This window comes from Zea mays, chromosome 7 (assembly GCF_902167145.1).
Source record: "Zea mays cultivar B73 chromosome 7, Zm-B73-REFERENCE-NAM-5.0, whole genome shotgun sequence".
Classification (NCBI taxonomy): domain Eukaryota; kingdom Viridiplantae; phylum Streptophyta; class Magnoliopsida; order Poales; family Poaceae; genus Zea; species Zea mays.
The window spans coordinates 15,715,771-15,730,962 of record NC_050102.1 but is presented as its reverse complement, the minus strand read 5'-3'; the positions used below and the strand labels follow the sequence as shown (position 1 = coordinate 15,730,962).

Genomic DNA, 15,192 nt, shown 5'->3' with positions numbered 1-15,192 from the left:
CTGCAAACTGAACCTTATGGCCTTGTCCACCCAGCCATGTCAAACAAAGATAATAATAGGTTCTTTGCAAGTGCCTTTTGTTTTCCACCACGATCCCTGGAAAATGTAAGAATTGCATGTTTAGCTGTTCATGGGAAGCTTATGACATTCAATGTAGAATTGATTGTCTGTTCATACGGTCGATGTGTTTCTATGTTTTTTTCGTATATACAGTATACCATGGTAAATAGGAAGTCTGAATAATCCATAAGACTAAGGAACATCAAGTAATAAGGCCTGGTTCTTTGGATTGAGTCCATGATTCATTTTGAATTTTGAGCTTAATAGTAAATAATGTATATTATTAGCTTTGTCGAGGAAGCAACCCCCATTGTTCTCCAAACACTCATTTGTTTGAACCTCTATATGAGATGAAAATAAGAAAATAAAAGAGTAAGCACGACATCAGATAAGATCTACTAAGACATCTGCAATAAAATGAAAGCTTACAGACCTTGGCTCAAACAAATAGCAGGTTCAGTTGTCTACTCAAATCCTAGACATCGCTTTTGGGACAACTTTAGGGTTGTGCTAATAGCATTCATTGAAGCAGAAAAAGGAGAAGCTTGCCAGTATACCTATAAAAACAACAGGAAAACAACAAGGTGGGGGTGTAAAACAACAGAAAACGTCATCGGGGAAGGGATCAGAGCCGTAGCTGAGGAACTGGTGGGGTATCCAGCTCGCCGTCCCCATACTTCAAACAATTTAAGGCGTATTTATTTTTTAAAAATTGTACAGGAATCTAACAAATAGTTAATCTATGGAGTTTGCATCAACTGATTCACACTTAAGATGATGTTAAGCTGTAGCATTGACAGTGATATAAGAAAATTGAATACAAGCAACAAGAAGGTACATTTGTGTGCTAGATTGTTTCCTCCTCCGTTGTTTTATATTTTCTTTAAAGCTCCTAATAATTCAGTTATGTAAGTAGTTGATCAGAAGGAAGCAACTTCGCTACAAAAGAAGTCTTCCCTGCTTGAGTTCTCTGTTCTGTACACTATACTAATGTTGTCCACTGTTTTGTACACTGTACTGATGTTGTCCATGTGCCAGTGTACGAACCATATTACTCAGATATCACAAGCCAATCTTGAAAATAACCAAAAGGGGCTGCATCTAGGTGTTCAGATCTAGAATTGAAATCCCTTTCTAAAATGGTTATACATTGGTAATTATGGCAATAACTTGGTCATGAACCCATGGGTCTCAAAGGCAAAAAAGTGCAAAACTTCTCTAATGACAGCTAGGTTCGAGGCGCAAAACTTCTCTAATGACGGCTAGGTTCGAGTTTTGCTACTACCGAACAACCGTTGCATAAATCAAAACCGAAATGGATTTATATTATGTGAAGCAGCAGTACGCACCTAGGGACAGCACCGCAACAGCAACAACATTGACATCGAACCTGTCGATGTACGAGCAACTGAATGTCTAAATATATGTTTCAATGACCAAAAATCCAGAGAGATGGTTGAGATGTTAGCATCCCCAAATATATACTACTATACCTAATTTGAGGGTCGTACTCCCACCTGTCCTCGCCACCGGGATCGTCCTCTGGCACCTACAACGACGGTGAGTTGGAGTCCTCCTCCGCGTCACGTTCCCCAGCACCTGATCCGGCGGCGCCCGCCTCCTGCCGCCGCTCAGATCCGGCTCCCACCTGTCCCCGCCGACGGAGCCGTCCCCCGACATATGCGACAGCGACGAGTCAGAGTTAGATTCGGGGCCGTCCTTCGATATCCTCGACGACGACAACGAGTCGGAGTCGGGGCCGTCCTTCGACATCTACGACGACGGCGGCTCCCACCTGTCCAGCTTGTGGGAGCGGAGAAGTTGTGGGGCGAGTGGGGAGCGTGAGGGGACGAGTGATGTGACGAAGAGGGAGAGGCGGACGTGATGAAGGTCGACGCGCACGGCGAACGAAAATTTTGGGTCCAAGCTGCTGGGCACACGAACGCGGAGCGCGTGATATTGAATAAAAACATCGGGTCCGGAGCAGCCGCACGTGTCGCGATGCTGGCTGTCCGTAGACCGGAAACGCGGGCAGCATCCCAAACGCCTTCAGGGTTTAGGCCTCCTTTGGAATGGAGGATTAGTAAAACATAGGGATGGAAAAAATGTAGGAATAGAGTTGCATGTCACCTTCAATTCCACAGGAAAATTTTCAAGAGGTTGGACCTCATGTTAAAAAACCTCCAAAATCTCACTACAATGCTCAATTCCATAGAAATTTTATAGGATTTATTGCAACTCAATCATTTGTTCTAAAGGACCACATAGGAAAACTTTCCATAGGGTTTTAATCCTTTAAAATTCCTTCACTTTTCCCTTGTTCCAAAGGAGGCCTTAAGGAACCAGATGAAAATTTTCCTATCAACCAAAGGAGTCTTATACGATTTTTTCCTGATTCCGTTACAATCCTTTAAAATTCCTATAAAACTCCCTCAATCCAAATGAGGCCGAAACTCATTACGGTCTCTATACCCAACTGATCCCAAACGGGCCTGCCAACTCCCCGGGCCGGACTTCAATGCCTCTCACGTTGACGGCTTGACGCCACGGCCCCGCTGGTCGCCTTTCCCATCCTGCCCCTCTCCTCTCACCTCTACCACGCGGAATCCCATCTTTGCCCTTCTCACCTCCTCCGCTGCCTCCCATGGCCTCCGCCTCCCTGCACCCCGCTTCTCCCTCCCACCCAAACCCTAACCATAGCCCCGACGCAGATCTCCGATCTGATCGCCCCATGCCCGACGCCGACGCCGTAAGCGGAGGCGCCTCGCCCACTTCCCCGGAGAAGCGGGAGGAGGAGGAAGAGGAGGCGCCGGGGAAGGAGGCGAAGCCGGCGGCGGCGGCGGAGGAGCAGCCGACCCCACGGAAGACGCGCCTTCCGCGCGCTTGCAACAATAAGCCCAAACCCCCGCCGCCGCCGCCGTCCGAGCGTCCGCGCCGCCGTGCCGCGGCGGCGTCGGGCGCCGGCGGCGCGGACGAGACGCCACAATGCCGCGTGGTCACGCCTCTCGTGTCGGAGCCCGAGGCGCCTGCTGAGCTTCCCCGCTGGCGGCTCCGCTGCATGTGGGAGCTCGGCTCCGTGCTCAACTTCCTCCACGTGCGTGCTCTGCCCTTAACACTCTCGCGCTCCGGCGGTGGACGGTCGCCGTGCCCTGGAGTTCGGGGGTTTAGGCTTCTGTGTCGTGGTTTGGACTTGGCAGCTAGGGTTTCAGTTTGACGCCGCCGTTGCACTGTCTTTTTGGTGGGCGCAGGTGTTCCGACCTCTGCTGAACATCACTGGGGAGTTCACGGCTGAGGACGTCGAGGCGGCGCTTATCACTCCCAACGAGATTCTAGATGATGTGCATATGCCACTGCTAAAGGTGGGCTCCTTGGTTGTTCGGCTTGAGCTTGTTTTCCCTTTCCTTCATCTCGCTGTGGTGTGGAACGAGGTGTATGTGTGTGTGCTCTTCCTCTTAGTCTACTTTTTTTATTTGCTGCATGGTGCATGCTGTTAATTGCTTCATGAACAAATACTGAAATGTGTTTAATTTTTTTTTCTGCAATGACCAAATTTGTTCATTTTTTAGGCTTGCCTGTATTGTGTTACCAAGTTTGGAATGGGATGCTGCCTTCAGTTTATAGAAGCTTGCGGTTGTTTTTTCTGCTTAACTGGCCACATGCAATATTGGTATCATGTACCATTATTATTGTTTTGTGATTTTGTCACTCAATAAATTCATGACCCCAAATTACATCTTTGTAACTGATCATACATACTAGCTGCTTGCTTAGAGCCCTTTAGACAGTTTTGTACAGTACATTTTTTGCCATGCAAACATTTTCCTTGATTCTCATGCTTATTGGTCATATCTGCAGTCAATTCCTCCTGTAACTCGCATGGCTATGGGACGTGGAACCTGGGTGACCGTCCTATGCAGAAAGCTGAAGGATTGGTGGCATTGGGTACACAATATATCTCATATTGCAAACAACTTTAGATAGATATGAATAACAGTATTCCATTTGGTTTGGACCTAATAAGATCCTAAACTGCAGGTTGCAGAAGGTGATCTGCCAATTGTTGCATCTCATGGGTTAGCCTCGCACATAGGACATTCTTGAGTAAAGCTTGCACTGCAGCTTCACATTGATAAAAATTTCCAATCGTTTCATCTTGCAGAACTGAAATTGAGACATACAAAACACTAGAACCAGCTATTCGTTTATTAATTTTGAAAGCGATATGTGATATCCGTGTTGAGGTATGTACTGATTTTATTTTAATTTAACGATGAACCAAAAGAACTTTGGCAGAATGGATACTTCAGCCTTTCCATCTGTATACTCTTGTCTCATTTCTTGAAGTGTAGTACAGTCATAATTGTGTATATCAATTTTGATTGAGTCTCAGCCTCCCAGTGTCTCATATTCAGTTTTTCGGGAAGCTTATTTCTATATAATGGGTAAATATCAACATGGTGAATATCCATACGTTTTCATTGTTTTCAAAATTATTTAACAGTTTAGCCTAAACAACAACAGCAACAACAAAGCCTTTAGTCCCAAGATAAGTTGGGGTAGGCTAGAGTTGAAACCCAACAGGAGCCACAAATCAAGGTTCAGGCATGTGCATAGCTGTTTTTTATTTATTGGAATTTCAACAATATTTGCTGTCTATTGCTGTTTGTGCCTGTGTTACGAACTTGTGTTTGAAGAGAAGATGTCTTTAGAAAGTGTTTATAGCAAGCATAAATTTTGAAGCATGTGTATTAAGTGCGTTTGACATTAGCTGATTGATATGTGTATGAACATAGGAAAATTTATATTTGACATTACCTGCACGTTGAATTTGGCAACATTACTTATTATGAATGGATTTTGCAGCAAGAGGATATTCGGAACTTCATTGACAGTTCCCTTAAGCATGGTCATGACCTTTCTACTTTTCGTAAAGAACGGATTGGAGGGGATTCCCTTGGAATCTCATACTGGTACTACTTTATTTATCTTGAATGTAAAGAATTTCCATTATTTCATTTTCATGCAAGGCCATGCAAAACAGGTATGAAGATGATGAGATTCTCGGGCATAGATTGTATCGTGAAATTAGACGAGTAGAACAGGTTAAGAAGGAGCCTGGAAAGAGGTCCAGGGGAAAAGGAGGATCTTCAGCTATTTCAGTTGTGTCCTACCAATGGGAAACTGTTGCGTCCACCTTTGATGAGTTTGATGATGTGGCAGTAAGTTTTGCCATTTGAGTTCCTCATATCTGCTCCCGTAGAGTGCTATTTGTTTTTCTGCTTAATACAGTATTACTACTACTGTGGAAATCTTGGAGGTGACCAATATAGAGGAACAATAGTGGAGGTAGACCTTGCTGTGTTAGCCAAAATTCACATTTTAGAGTTAGTCTGCATGAACACTAATAAAGCAATTCAGAGGGCAGACTCAATGTGGGAGGCTCCCACATGAGGATCTGGGGAAGGGATAAACTGAGGCAAGCCTTCCCCTGCAAATGTTGAGAGGCTGCTTCAAAGACAGCTCTCACCACTGCACTAGGGCTGCCTTCTAATAAAACAATTCATAGGAAATACAATAATTGACTAAAATATGCGAGTATTTATCTTGCTGGAGTGTTCATTTGTTCTATTTCTTTCTTGTATTGAACTAGAGCAGTTCTTTTCTATTGTGCTTAGATCTTATCAATGCCCACTTGACCACTTCAGCTGGTTGACATCTCTGTATTATTCACATGCAGCATTTTTTAGCACAAATGGATTACATATGCTCCAACCATTATTTATATGCAAGTAAAAATGGGAATTTTTTTGGTTGTGACTGATTTATAACACATTTTAGTAGCGCATGGAAATGGTACATGCATGACTATTTTGTGAAACTGCTACCTTAATAGTTGACCTTATTGGAACCATTTCTCATGGTGCCATCAAGTGTTTCACTGTCTACACAACACTTATTTTTAAGACTTCATGCCAGCTACATTATAACCATGTCCTGCAGCCCATCCATCCACATATATGATGTGTCAATAACTCGGTCGGGGAGGGTAAGACCACCCTCGCGGTATTTTTTTTTCGAACACGCAGGAGAGCTGTGTATCATTGGATTAAGAAAAGAAGGGTCTAAAAATAGACCAAATACAAACACAACAAAGAAAAGAAATAAAGAAAGAAAAAGAAGAAAAAATAAACAGGGCCATCCGGCCACAACAAAACAAGAAGACCACCTAAAAAGGGCACCACATCCAGCCCCAGACTAAAAAAACATCCTTCCTTTATGAAGCTAACAACTGAACTCTCAACTAGATCACTAAAGGACACCTGGAATGGGAGCTGTAATAAGGGCAAGGTGTTTGGCCCCCGCAAACTTCCATATAATAATTTCTTCTTCAGCTCTTCTAATAGCACCCTCCAGACTGGGTTTTACTTTGTCAAAAACGCACCCATTTCTATGGTTCTAGAGAGTCCAAAGCCCAAGGGTAATCAAGGAATTGAGCCCTTTTTAGCAATCCCCTGCAGCTGCTCACTGATTCTGCTCCACCATTCCATCGTTTTAGCTTCTCCCACGTTAGGAGCAAAGGCAGACAGGTTGACCTGTCTCAGCAGCTGAAACCAAAAGCTCCTAGCGAAGACACAACCCACCAAAATGTGGTCTATGGTTTCTTGATCTTGGTCACACACAACACATTTGTCAGGATGGCTTAAGCCTCTCTTCTGCAGACGGTCTGCTGTCCAGCATCTTCCAAGATCAGCAAGCCATAAAAAGAATTTACATTTGGGAGGGGACCAAGTTTTCCAAATTAATTCCCAATACTGAGCCATGGTCGACCCGATGAAGAGGCCATCATAAGCTGCTTTAGCTGAATAAATTCCATCAGTAGCGAACCTGAAAATATGCTTGTCCTCCCAGCTGGATATTTTGAAGTTCGTCCCAAAGATCAAGGAGGTCGGAAAAGACACCTACTGTCAAGGCCCCTTTAATATCAATTAACCATTTTCTGTCTGCCCACCCTCGCGGTATTATCTCAATAGAAGGCCGTGGCAATGGTCCTAGCCGAGAAACCCCTAAACTCTGTCCTCCCATCACTAACGGGCTGGTTCAAGCTGCCCACTCTGCAAAGGTCCACCCAGGCTCGAGGTTGGCACACAACCGAGCTGTAACCCGAGACCGGGCGAGGAACAGCAAGGTTTTTTTGGGTGCAGAGCCAGGGGTTGAACCCGTGACCTGGTGAAAGGGATCCTGCCACCTTCATTATTGGGGTATTACCCCATCTGCTAAATGATGTGTCAATAACACACCAACTTCTAGTTTTAAGCTTCAATCAACTAACAATAGGTTGGCTACTGAATATAATGTGCTTGGAAGAAAATGCTGGTGTGGAATGTTACTCGGTTGTTTGCATTCTTATCTGTTTTTTATTAAATAGCTACTTTTATGTCCTTTGCTGTGTAGGAAAAACTCTTTTCAAGTCGGAACAGGACAGAGGTTTCTCTTGGAAAGAAGTTGAAGATTGAATATCTTCCAGAGATAGAAAAGCTCCATAAAGTGTGTAACTCTATTGCACAGCCTGATAGATTTGTTTTGCCAGAGAATTAATTGTTTTGAGCTTCTTAATCAACCGTTTCTGATTCATGCAGAAGAAAGAGAGGTTGCTCAAAAAGCAACAGAGAGAAGCTCTTCTTCTTGATAGCTACTTGGCATCAGATGGACTTACCACCGGCCGCTCTCTCCGTGATAGAAAGCCCGTGACTTATACATTTGGTAAGCTTAAATACTGAATTAAGCATTTTTTTTTGGGGGGGGGGGGCAAATTGCTAAGTATTGCCATGGGCTATCGTGTGGGAAATAACATAAATGCTTCACTGGCATGTGACTCTAGGTCTTATTTCAGCCTCACAATGGATGACATTTTTTATGTAGCATCTTGGTGGTGGCACTGATATCTTTCTTCCTTGTGTTAAACACAATGTCACCTAAGTTCTTATCATCGATCAACCTCTGTTTCTTAATTAATAATAATTTATTGTTATATCAAATGCTCTTATCAGCACCTTAAGCATAGTTACTTGTTAGTATGAGACTATGAGTCATTGATCCTTACAGCAGATTGATCTCTGAATTGTAATTTAACCTTTGTGGTTCTTGGTAGTATAAAAAGGTTGTGCTTCTCTAATCAGAAGGCTGCAATTTAAAGTTAGGCACTTCTGAGTACAAATTTAATAGTGAATCTATGTTGGCCCAACATCCAAATCCAACTGAATTCTGGTTATGGTCAAATACAAACTTATCTACATAGTAAAGAGAAGTGCTTTTTGTACTACTCAAGTACTGCCATGTATCTAAATCATCGGTTACAATTATGATCATTCTGTCCAAGTGATTTCAAGTTTCAACCGTTAGATTATTGTGTTAAGAAGAAAAAGAGTATAAATACAATGCAGTCACGCCACACACATCCTCAGCTACGTGTAGCAGCACTCATAAAGTGAACTTCAAAACTTTTTGCTGTAACTTATTGGAAAGATAATACAACAATTGTATAAGTATGGTGGAATGATCCTAAATTTTCCTGGTTCTGAACCCTTTTCCGCTGGTATCTGAAATCTAGTGTGAGCATACACTTCAGTTTGTGATGATTGGAATATGTCTTTTTGTTTTTATCATTTTGATTATTTGGTCAATTTCATCATCTGTTATAATTACAAGGATTGAATTTGTTTACAATGCAGATGACTATGATCGCTCAATAAATGAAGCCATCAAAATTACGAAGTATGCTAGCCATTCCTTTCTTGACAATCCTTATTCAGAAGGAATATACTATAATGTAATCATCTCTTTAACATTTTTGTATAGGAAAAGAGAGAACTCAGCTGAGCCTGTTGCTACTACTGCCAATAGAAGGGTGCTTCCTCCAAGATCGGAGGCACCAAGCAATGGGAAGTTAAATAATGGTCCCTCACCAACAACCAATGACTCATCTGATGGAAATTCTTCAAAGTCAGATGACTACCGAGACAGCGATGGTGAACAAGAAAATGAGGCACTTGATCGCAGGTACTCTTAGCGTGTGGTTTTTATCATTACCCTACTCAAGGTAGCAGGTGGCTCATGTGCATTTGTGTTTTGTGTGGTTGTGTCACAGCAACCGGCGGAGGAAAAGATCTCAGAGATACACACAAGACTTTGTTGAGGCTGTCTCAGATGTTGATCCTAACTTTGACAGTGACGACGATATCATGGGAGAGGCAGTGTATGATGACGAATACCTGAGAAGTCGCAAACAGAATAAGCCATCAAGTGCTTCTGAAGAGGATGAAGAGTTCCGGTTGGAAGAAGATGCCGAAGATGATGATGAAGAGGAATATTCATTGAGTACCAGTGAAGATCTAGAGGAGCCACAACGGCATAAAAAGCTGGAAACTCGTGGCCGGCGAGGTACGAAGCTGAGATCAGTTGGTGAAATCCAAGCAGGTCTTAGACGCAGCAAGCGTTCTTCTCGTCCTCGTATTAACTATCGCCAATATGATTTTTCGGACTCGGATACGGAGCCTCGAAAGGCAAGGAAATCTGACGCATCAGATCCTGATGCTGGCTCCGATGCCGAGAATGATATGGAGCTCTCGACATCGAGTCAAGAGCAAGAGGAGGAAGAGGATGATAGTCATGATGAAGAAAATGGTAATAATGCGAATGATAAAATGGAGGAGGACCACACTGCAGAAGAAAATAAAATAGAACCAGAGGAGGAGAAGGAGCAGCCACAGCAGCAGCCTGTAGAGAAGATGGATGCTCCCAGCAGGGAAAGTAAAAGTGTAGGAAGAACATTCCTAGATCTAAACGAGCTTGCACCTGGAGGTGGCTTTGATGATGGCCCAAGCTTGACAGTGAGAGATGACATGGACAACATCTAGGGAATAAAGTTTTGTTTTGATACATTTCGGGTGCTGTTGGCCAGTTTTCTGACTTCCAGGCAAGGGCAGATCCATGGTCCTGATGGCCTGTGATGAATGGTGCAACTATGGTTTGGCGGTGTGAGCTTATGGTTATGGCTGCTTCACTGATTTGCAGCAGCAGGACAGGCGATGTTCCACTTGAAGCGACTTTGAGCTTCTCCGGTGCTTATGTTATACGTGGAGACCATGAGGAGGTAGTTTTATGTATACTACATGAAGGTCGCAATCGATCATAGCTGTATTGCGGCCAGGCTGCTGCTGCGTTGCGGCCGGTCTCTAGGATATAAATTTATTGCCTCCATTTATTTAGTCTTAGGCATTGTGATGTCAATGAGAACATGGAGGGAAACCTGTACACCGAGTGCGGTCCGTCGGCATTCGCCCGACCTTTTCCACTTGTAGATTGTAGGTTTTTTAAAGTCCGGGCGGGATTAGTTCTGTATCTATACCTGACAGTCTGTTTTTTTCTGTCACACCTGTGTAGCTGACATTGAGCTTGTCCCTGAATGCACACCGGCAATGCCTCTCGTTCGCTCTATATGGAGAAGATGCTGCATGTATTCAGCTGATGTTGTAGCCTATGGACATGTCCATTACTCAGAGTGGCTGGCCTGGTGATTGCTAATTTGATGTATGGTTTATAAAACCAAATTCCTGTGTGCGTATTGGTTAGTTGCAAAACTTTGCAAAGATAAATAATTTGGGGGTGTTCTGTTCCATTAAACATTGCAAAATTATGTGAAATGTTTGGTGAATTGGGCTTCATGTCCCCAGTTGTGCTTCGGAGAGGCTACTCATTTCTTACAAAGTAGCCTCATGGTGGATGTTTGATGACTTGTAGTGTTCCTGTAAAATAAAAGGGAAAGTACCAACATTTTATAACGATATATACGTATTTTGGTGAAATTTACTCCCAACTCAAATAGCTGTAGTTTTGTGGAATTTGCTCCCAGCTGTTAATCGTTGTTTCCCTCTTGAACTGGGACAAAGATTGTCAAAGAATTACCAGAACAAATCAAATGCTATTTGCTGCACATTTAATTATGATACATTCATACGCACGTACATGTCTCAGCAGGACCATCTGAAAATCAACAAATCGCTGTCAACCCCCAAAACAGAACACGCTCCTCAAAAGCTGAAGCAGAGGAAGCCGAGCAGCACGCCCGCGAGCAGCGTGGCCAACGCCGGCGCGCGTGCCCTGAGCGCCGAACTCGGGGCAGCACCGGGCGGCGGCGTGCCGGCGCCCGGGGCCGAGCTCTTGACGGGGCACGCGTAGTCGCACTCGGCAGGGTCGACCACCCGGTACACGCCCTTGCTGGTGAGCAGGTAGACGTCCTTGGCGTTGTCCTCGCCGAAGGAGAAGATGTAGCCCAGCGACGGCAGCGAGCTCCCGGCGGCGAAGTCGCACGGGATGGGCGAGCTCTTGGAGCAGCCGAACGCCATCGTCGACACGTTGTACACGCCGCTGCCCTCCGGCGTCTCGGTCCCCGCCCACATCGACTTGGCGTACAGGTCGGCGTACAGGTACCTGCCGTTGAGGCATGGGTCCGTCATGGAGCGGTAGACGTAGCCGCCGGTGATGGAGGCGGAGCCGACGTTGCTGTTGACGGAGCTGTGGGCGTAGCCCATGACGGGGGCGATGGCGTCGATGGAGTCGGCGGAGGTGTTGCCGCCGGGGGTGGACGGCGGGTTGAACGGCAGGGGGCCCTCGAACACGCGCCACCCGTAGTTGCCGCCCTTCATCACCAGGTCCACCTCCTCGTACGCCGCCTGGAAATCCACACGGATGGCCGCGATCAGACGCTTCAGTCGATCAAATGAGCGGGAACTTTCTTGCCGGTGAGGGAGGATTCGTGGATTTCGTGAGAAATCGTCAGGGATTTTGCACTGAATGAATCGAATGCACAAGAGTTGCCTACCTGGCCGACATCGGCGCAGTACATGTAGGACGGCTTGCCGGAGTCGAAGCTGCACCGCCAGGGGTTCTTGAAGCCGAGAGCGAAGACCTCCGGCGCGAAGCTAGGATCAGCGGAGGCGGGGTTGTCCTTGGGGATGGCGTAGTTGCCCCAGCCAGCCGTGGTGTTGCCACCTGCAGATGACATGGCACGCCTCTCTCGTCAGATCCAGATTCAGAGCTTGCCACCACATCATTCATGTCATTGCACAATAGACTAGATTGTAGATTCTTCAGGGCTTGAATATGCATGATGATCTACTTACTTTAGGATTGGTCAGTGCTACCAAAAACTGATTTCAAAGTACTGCGTCACTCTTTTGAACCATTTCCTTTATTTTATCGTCAGTTTCGTGTCTTTATTAGTTGTTGGGTCTACTGTGATTTGTCACTGCGAACCAAACACTTGATGCAGTAGTAAGTCGAGTGGATTTACTCGGCATGGTGTTGACGTCGACCCGGAGGATCTTGCCGAGCAGCGACTTCTTGTTCTGCGCGAAGTTCCAGGGGTCGCCGACGCTGCCGCCGTCGCCCATGGCGAAGTACATGTAGCCGTCGGCCGGGCTGAAGAGGATCTGCCCGCCGTGGTGCGTCGTGAACGGCAGCCCCAGCGTGATGATCCTCTTCACCTCCGCCGGGTTCGCCGAGGTCGCCTGAGTGATCGCCAGCAGATCAAACAAAAGTGGCACGTTAGCGCGCGGTGGTGGTGGTGCCGGCCGGCGGCGATGGTTTAGCAGTCAGTGGACAAGAAGTCGGCCAGCCGAGGATAGATACCGTCGCCGGCGTTCCGGAGGTGGAGTTGGCGCTGTACTCGGCGACGACGCTGTGGTACTGGCACGGCTGCTTGCCGTTGTCGGCGCCGAGCTTGGACGGGTCGCAGCCGACGTCGGAGTTGCAGGCGCAGCGGCCGGCGCACGTGGCCTGCTGCGTCTTGTCGCAATTGTAGGAGACGAAGAAGCGGCCGTTGGCAGCGAAATCCGGGTGGAAGGCGAGGCCCATGAGGCCGAACTCGTTGTCCATGTGCACCTCGTCGGTGATGTCGAGGAACGGGTTGGCCGCGTCCATCTGCAGTGCCCGCCCGGAGCCCTGCGGCGGCACGGCGGCCAGGAAGACCTTGCCGGCCTGGGTGCTGAGGAACACGCGGGCGGACCCGTCCGGGTGCGCCGCCATGTTGAGGTAGGAGCCGTTGCCGACGCGCTCCAGGCACATGCCGCGGAGCGGCAGCGCCGCCGGGCGGGTGGAGTTGAACGCCGCGCCGCCGCCGTCCAGGCACGGCGACCTGCCGGCGCCGCCCAGCGAGCCGCAGAACTCGCCCGCGGACTGCCACAGGTCGGTCAGCCGCGGCGCCGGGGACGGCGCCGTGCCCCTGGGCGCCTGGAACGGCGACCCCGGCACGCGCACGTCCTTGCAGGTGTCCCACACCTGCGTGCAGTAGTCCGTCGTTGCCGTTGCCGCCGCCGCCGCGGGCTTGGCGGCGCTGCTCAGGCGGCTCGACGCGCCGGTGGTGCTGCACAGCAGCGGCACCGTCCGCGGGGCCGTCGTCACGGTGAACAGCTCGCCGGCGTACGGGCTGCATCTCTGTACGTGCGCGCAGGGAACCTTAGCGGCCGGCAGAGCACTCCCTCAAAGAAGCCGTCCGAAAACAACAAACCGGCCGTACGTACCGCGCAGAGGACGTTCTTGACGACGTCGCCGCACGGCGTGCCGGAGATGTTCATGGCCGCGAACTGCTTCTGGACGGCGGCGTCGTCCGTGGCGTTGCAGCAGGAGGTGCCGTTGTAGCCGCAGAAGGAGAGGGACGCGTTGGTCGCCCGCGGGAACGCTGCTCCATCACCATGACCACACACACACAACGACAGATGAACACATCAATTAGGAGAGACTGTCAGACCGACTGCAAATGCAATAGATTCCAAGAAGTGTAGCGTGCTCTACTTGAGTCCATGCACAGTTGCGCGCAGTGGCCGTCCCGGACGGCGACGACGAGCAGCAGCGTGGCGGCGACGAGGATCGCCCCAGCCATCGTCGACGCCCTCATGGCGCCTCACACAGGAGGAGGAGGAAGAAGAGAAGAGGTGTGGAATCGTTGAGAGGCAGGAAAATGGCGTGCGACAAGTTGGCCCTTTATGCAATGGCGGGCAAGCTGCAAGCAGCTAGCAGGCGTTGACCAAGGATTGGGATCATCAACAAGGGTACAAGACAACCGAGTGGCTGTTTGAGTAAGATTAAAAATTTGAGCTACACATGCCGGGTGGCGACAACTACTGCGTGTACATGTATATATAATGCCATCTCTGAGATGGCCCAGATGGGCATTGGTGTATGCTCAACCACGTGATTAAACAAACCCGAAAGAGTCCCGTGCATCAGAGGGGGAGGAGGCGAACAATGTACTACGTGTGCAGATTGCGAAAGCGACAAGGGTGAAAGTGAAACCGATGGCAGGATTGTCAACGGGTGAACCGAACTTTCGGTTAGGAGTGGATTGGAGGAATTTAATCCCGTTTAAATTGACCACAATCCATGTCTGTTGGGGTAGATTGGAGTGTAAATTAGTTTAAGTTATTTCTTAAATCTCAATACATATGGATTGAGTTCAATACTAGAGTATTCAAGAACTCAAACTTTGTTTGGATACTTTAGTATTGGTCCCGATCCACGTATAGATTGAGATATAAATTAGTTTAAGTTACATCCCTAATCCATCTTAGTATATATGGATTGAGCTCAATAAATACTAAACTAGGCGTCAGGCTTTGTTTGGTTACTTTAGTATTGATCTCAACCCTGTGTTGAGTTACATCTCGATACATATGGATTGAGATCAATATTAAGCATCAATGCATTCAAAGCGAACCAGCCCTCACTGTTCTCCACATCTTAAACGCCGGATCCGAAGGATTTTTAACTCGCCAATGTGCGACACAAAAGACGTGAGTATTGCCGTTTGCGGAAGTTTCGTGCTGTGCATGCAAGTGTATACAAATAATGTGCTTACCCTAAACCTGTCAGTTTCTTCAGGTCGCCGCACTCCATGCCCTGATTTGGACCAGCGGATTACTGGGGCGTCCAGAACACTCACACGGGTGGTTGATCTGCTGATCCAGCTCAGCTGCACTAGTTGACCTTGGGAGAGAAAAAAAGATAGCTTGAAGTCGTCGCGTTGTAGATTGCTGGATTAATTGAAGGAACAAAAGGTGGTGGTTACTTTGGATACTG

At 47.4% G+C, this 15,192-nt stretch overlaps 2 protein-coding genes across 2 annotated transcripts; one reads left to right on the top strand and one right to left on the bottom strand.

Annotated features, from left to right (window-relative positions):
- Positions 1 to 2,651: 2,651 nt before the first annotated feature.
- Positions 2,652 to 10,781, top strand: LOC103632089 (DDT domain-containing protein DDR4). The gene is made up of 12 exons (XM_008653940.3): positions 2,652 to 3,154; positions 3,309 to 3,419; positions 3,916 to 4,002; positions 4,096 to 4,133; positions 4,220 to 4,301; positions 4,924 to 5,030; positions 5,102 to 5,279; positions 7,513 to 7,605; positions 7,698 to 7,821; positions 8,790 to 8,832; positions 8,917 to 9,117; positions 9,206 to 10,781. Exons 1-12 carry the CDS (start codon positions 2,705 to 2,707, stop codon positions 9,972 to 9,974), a joined length of 2,283 nt encoding a protein of 760 aa, XP_008652162.1. The 5' UTR covers positions 2,652 to 2,704; the 3' UTR covers positions 9,975 to 10,781.
- Positions 10,782 to 11,020: 239 nt separating this feature from the next.
- Positions 11,021 to 14,059, bottom strand: LOC100382082 (HIPL1 protein). Its single transcript, NM_001361616.1, has 6 exons — positions 13,909 to 14,059; positions 13,638 to 13,795; positions 12,748 to 13,551; positions 12,410 to 12,626; positions 11,939 to 12,108; positions 11,021 to 11,789 (listed from the first exon to the last, which is right to left on the bottom strand). Exons 1-6 carry the CDS (start codon positions 14,009 to 14,011, stop codon positions 11,148 to 11,150), a joined length of 2,094 nt encoding a protein of 697 aa, NP_001348545.1. The 5' UTR covers positions 14,012 to 14,059; the 3' UTR covers positions 11,021 to 11,147.
- Positions 14,060 to 15,192: the final 1,133 nt, after the last annotated feature.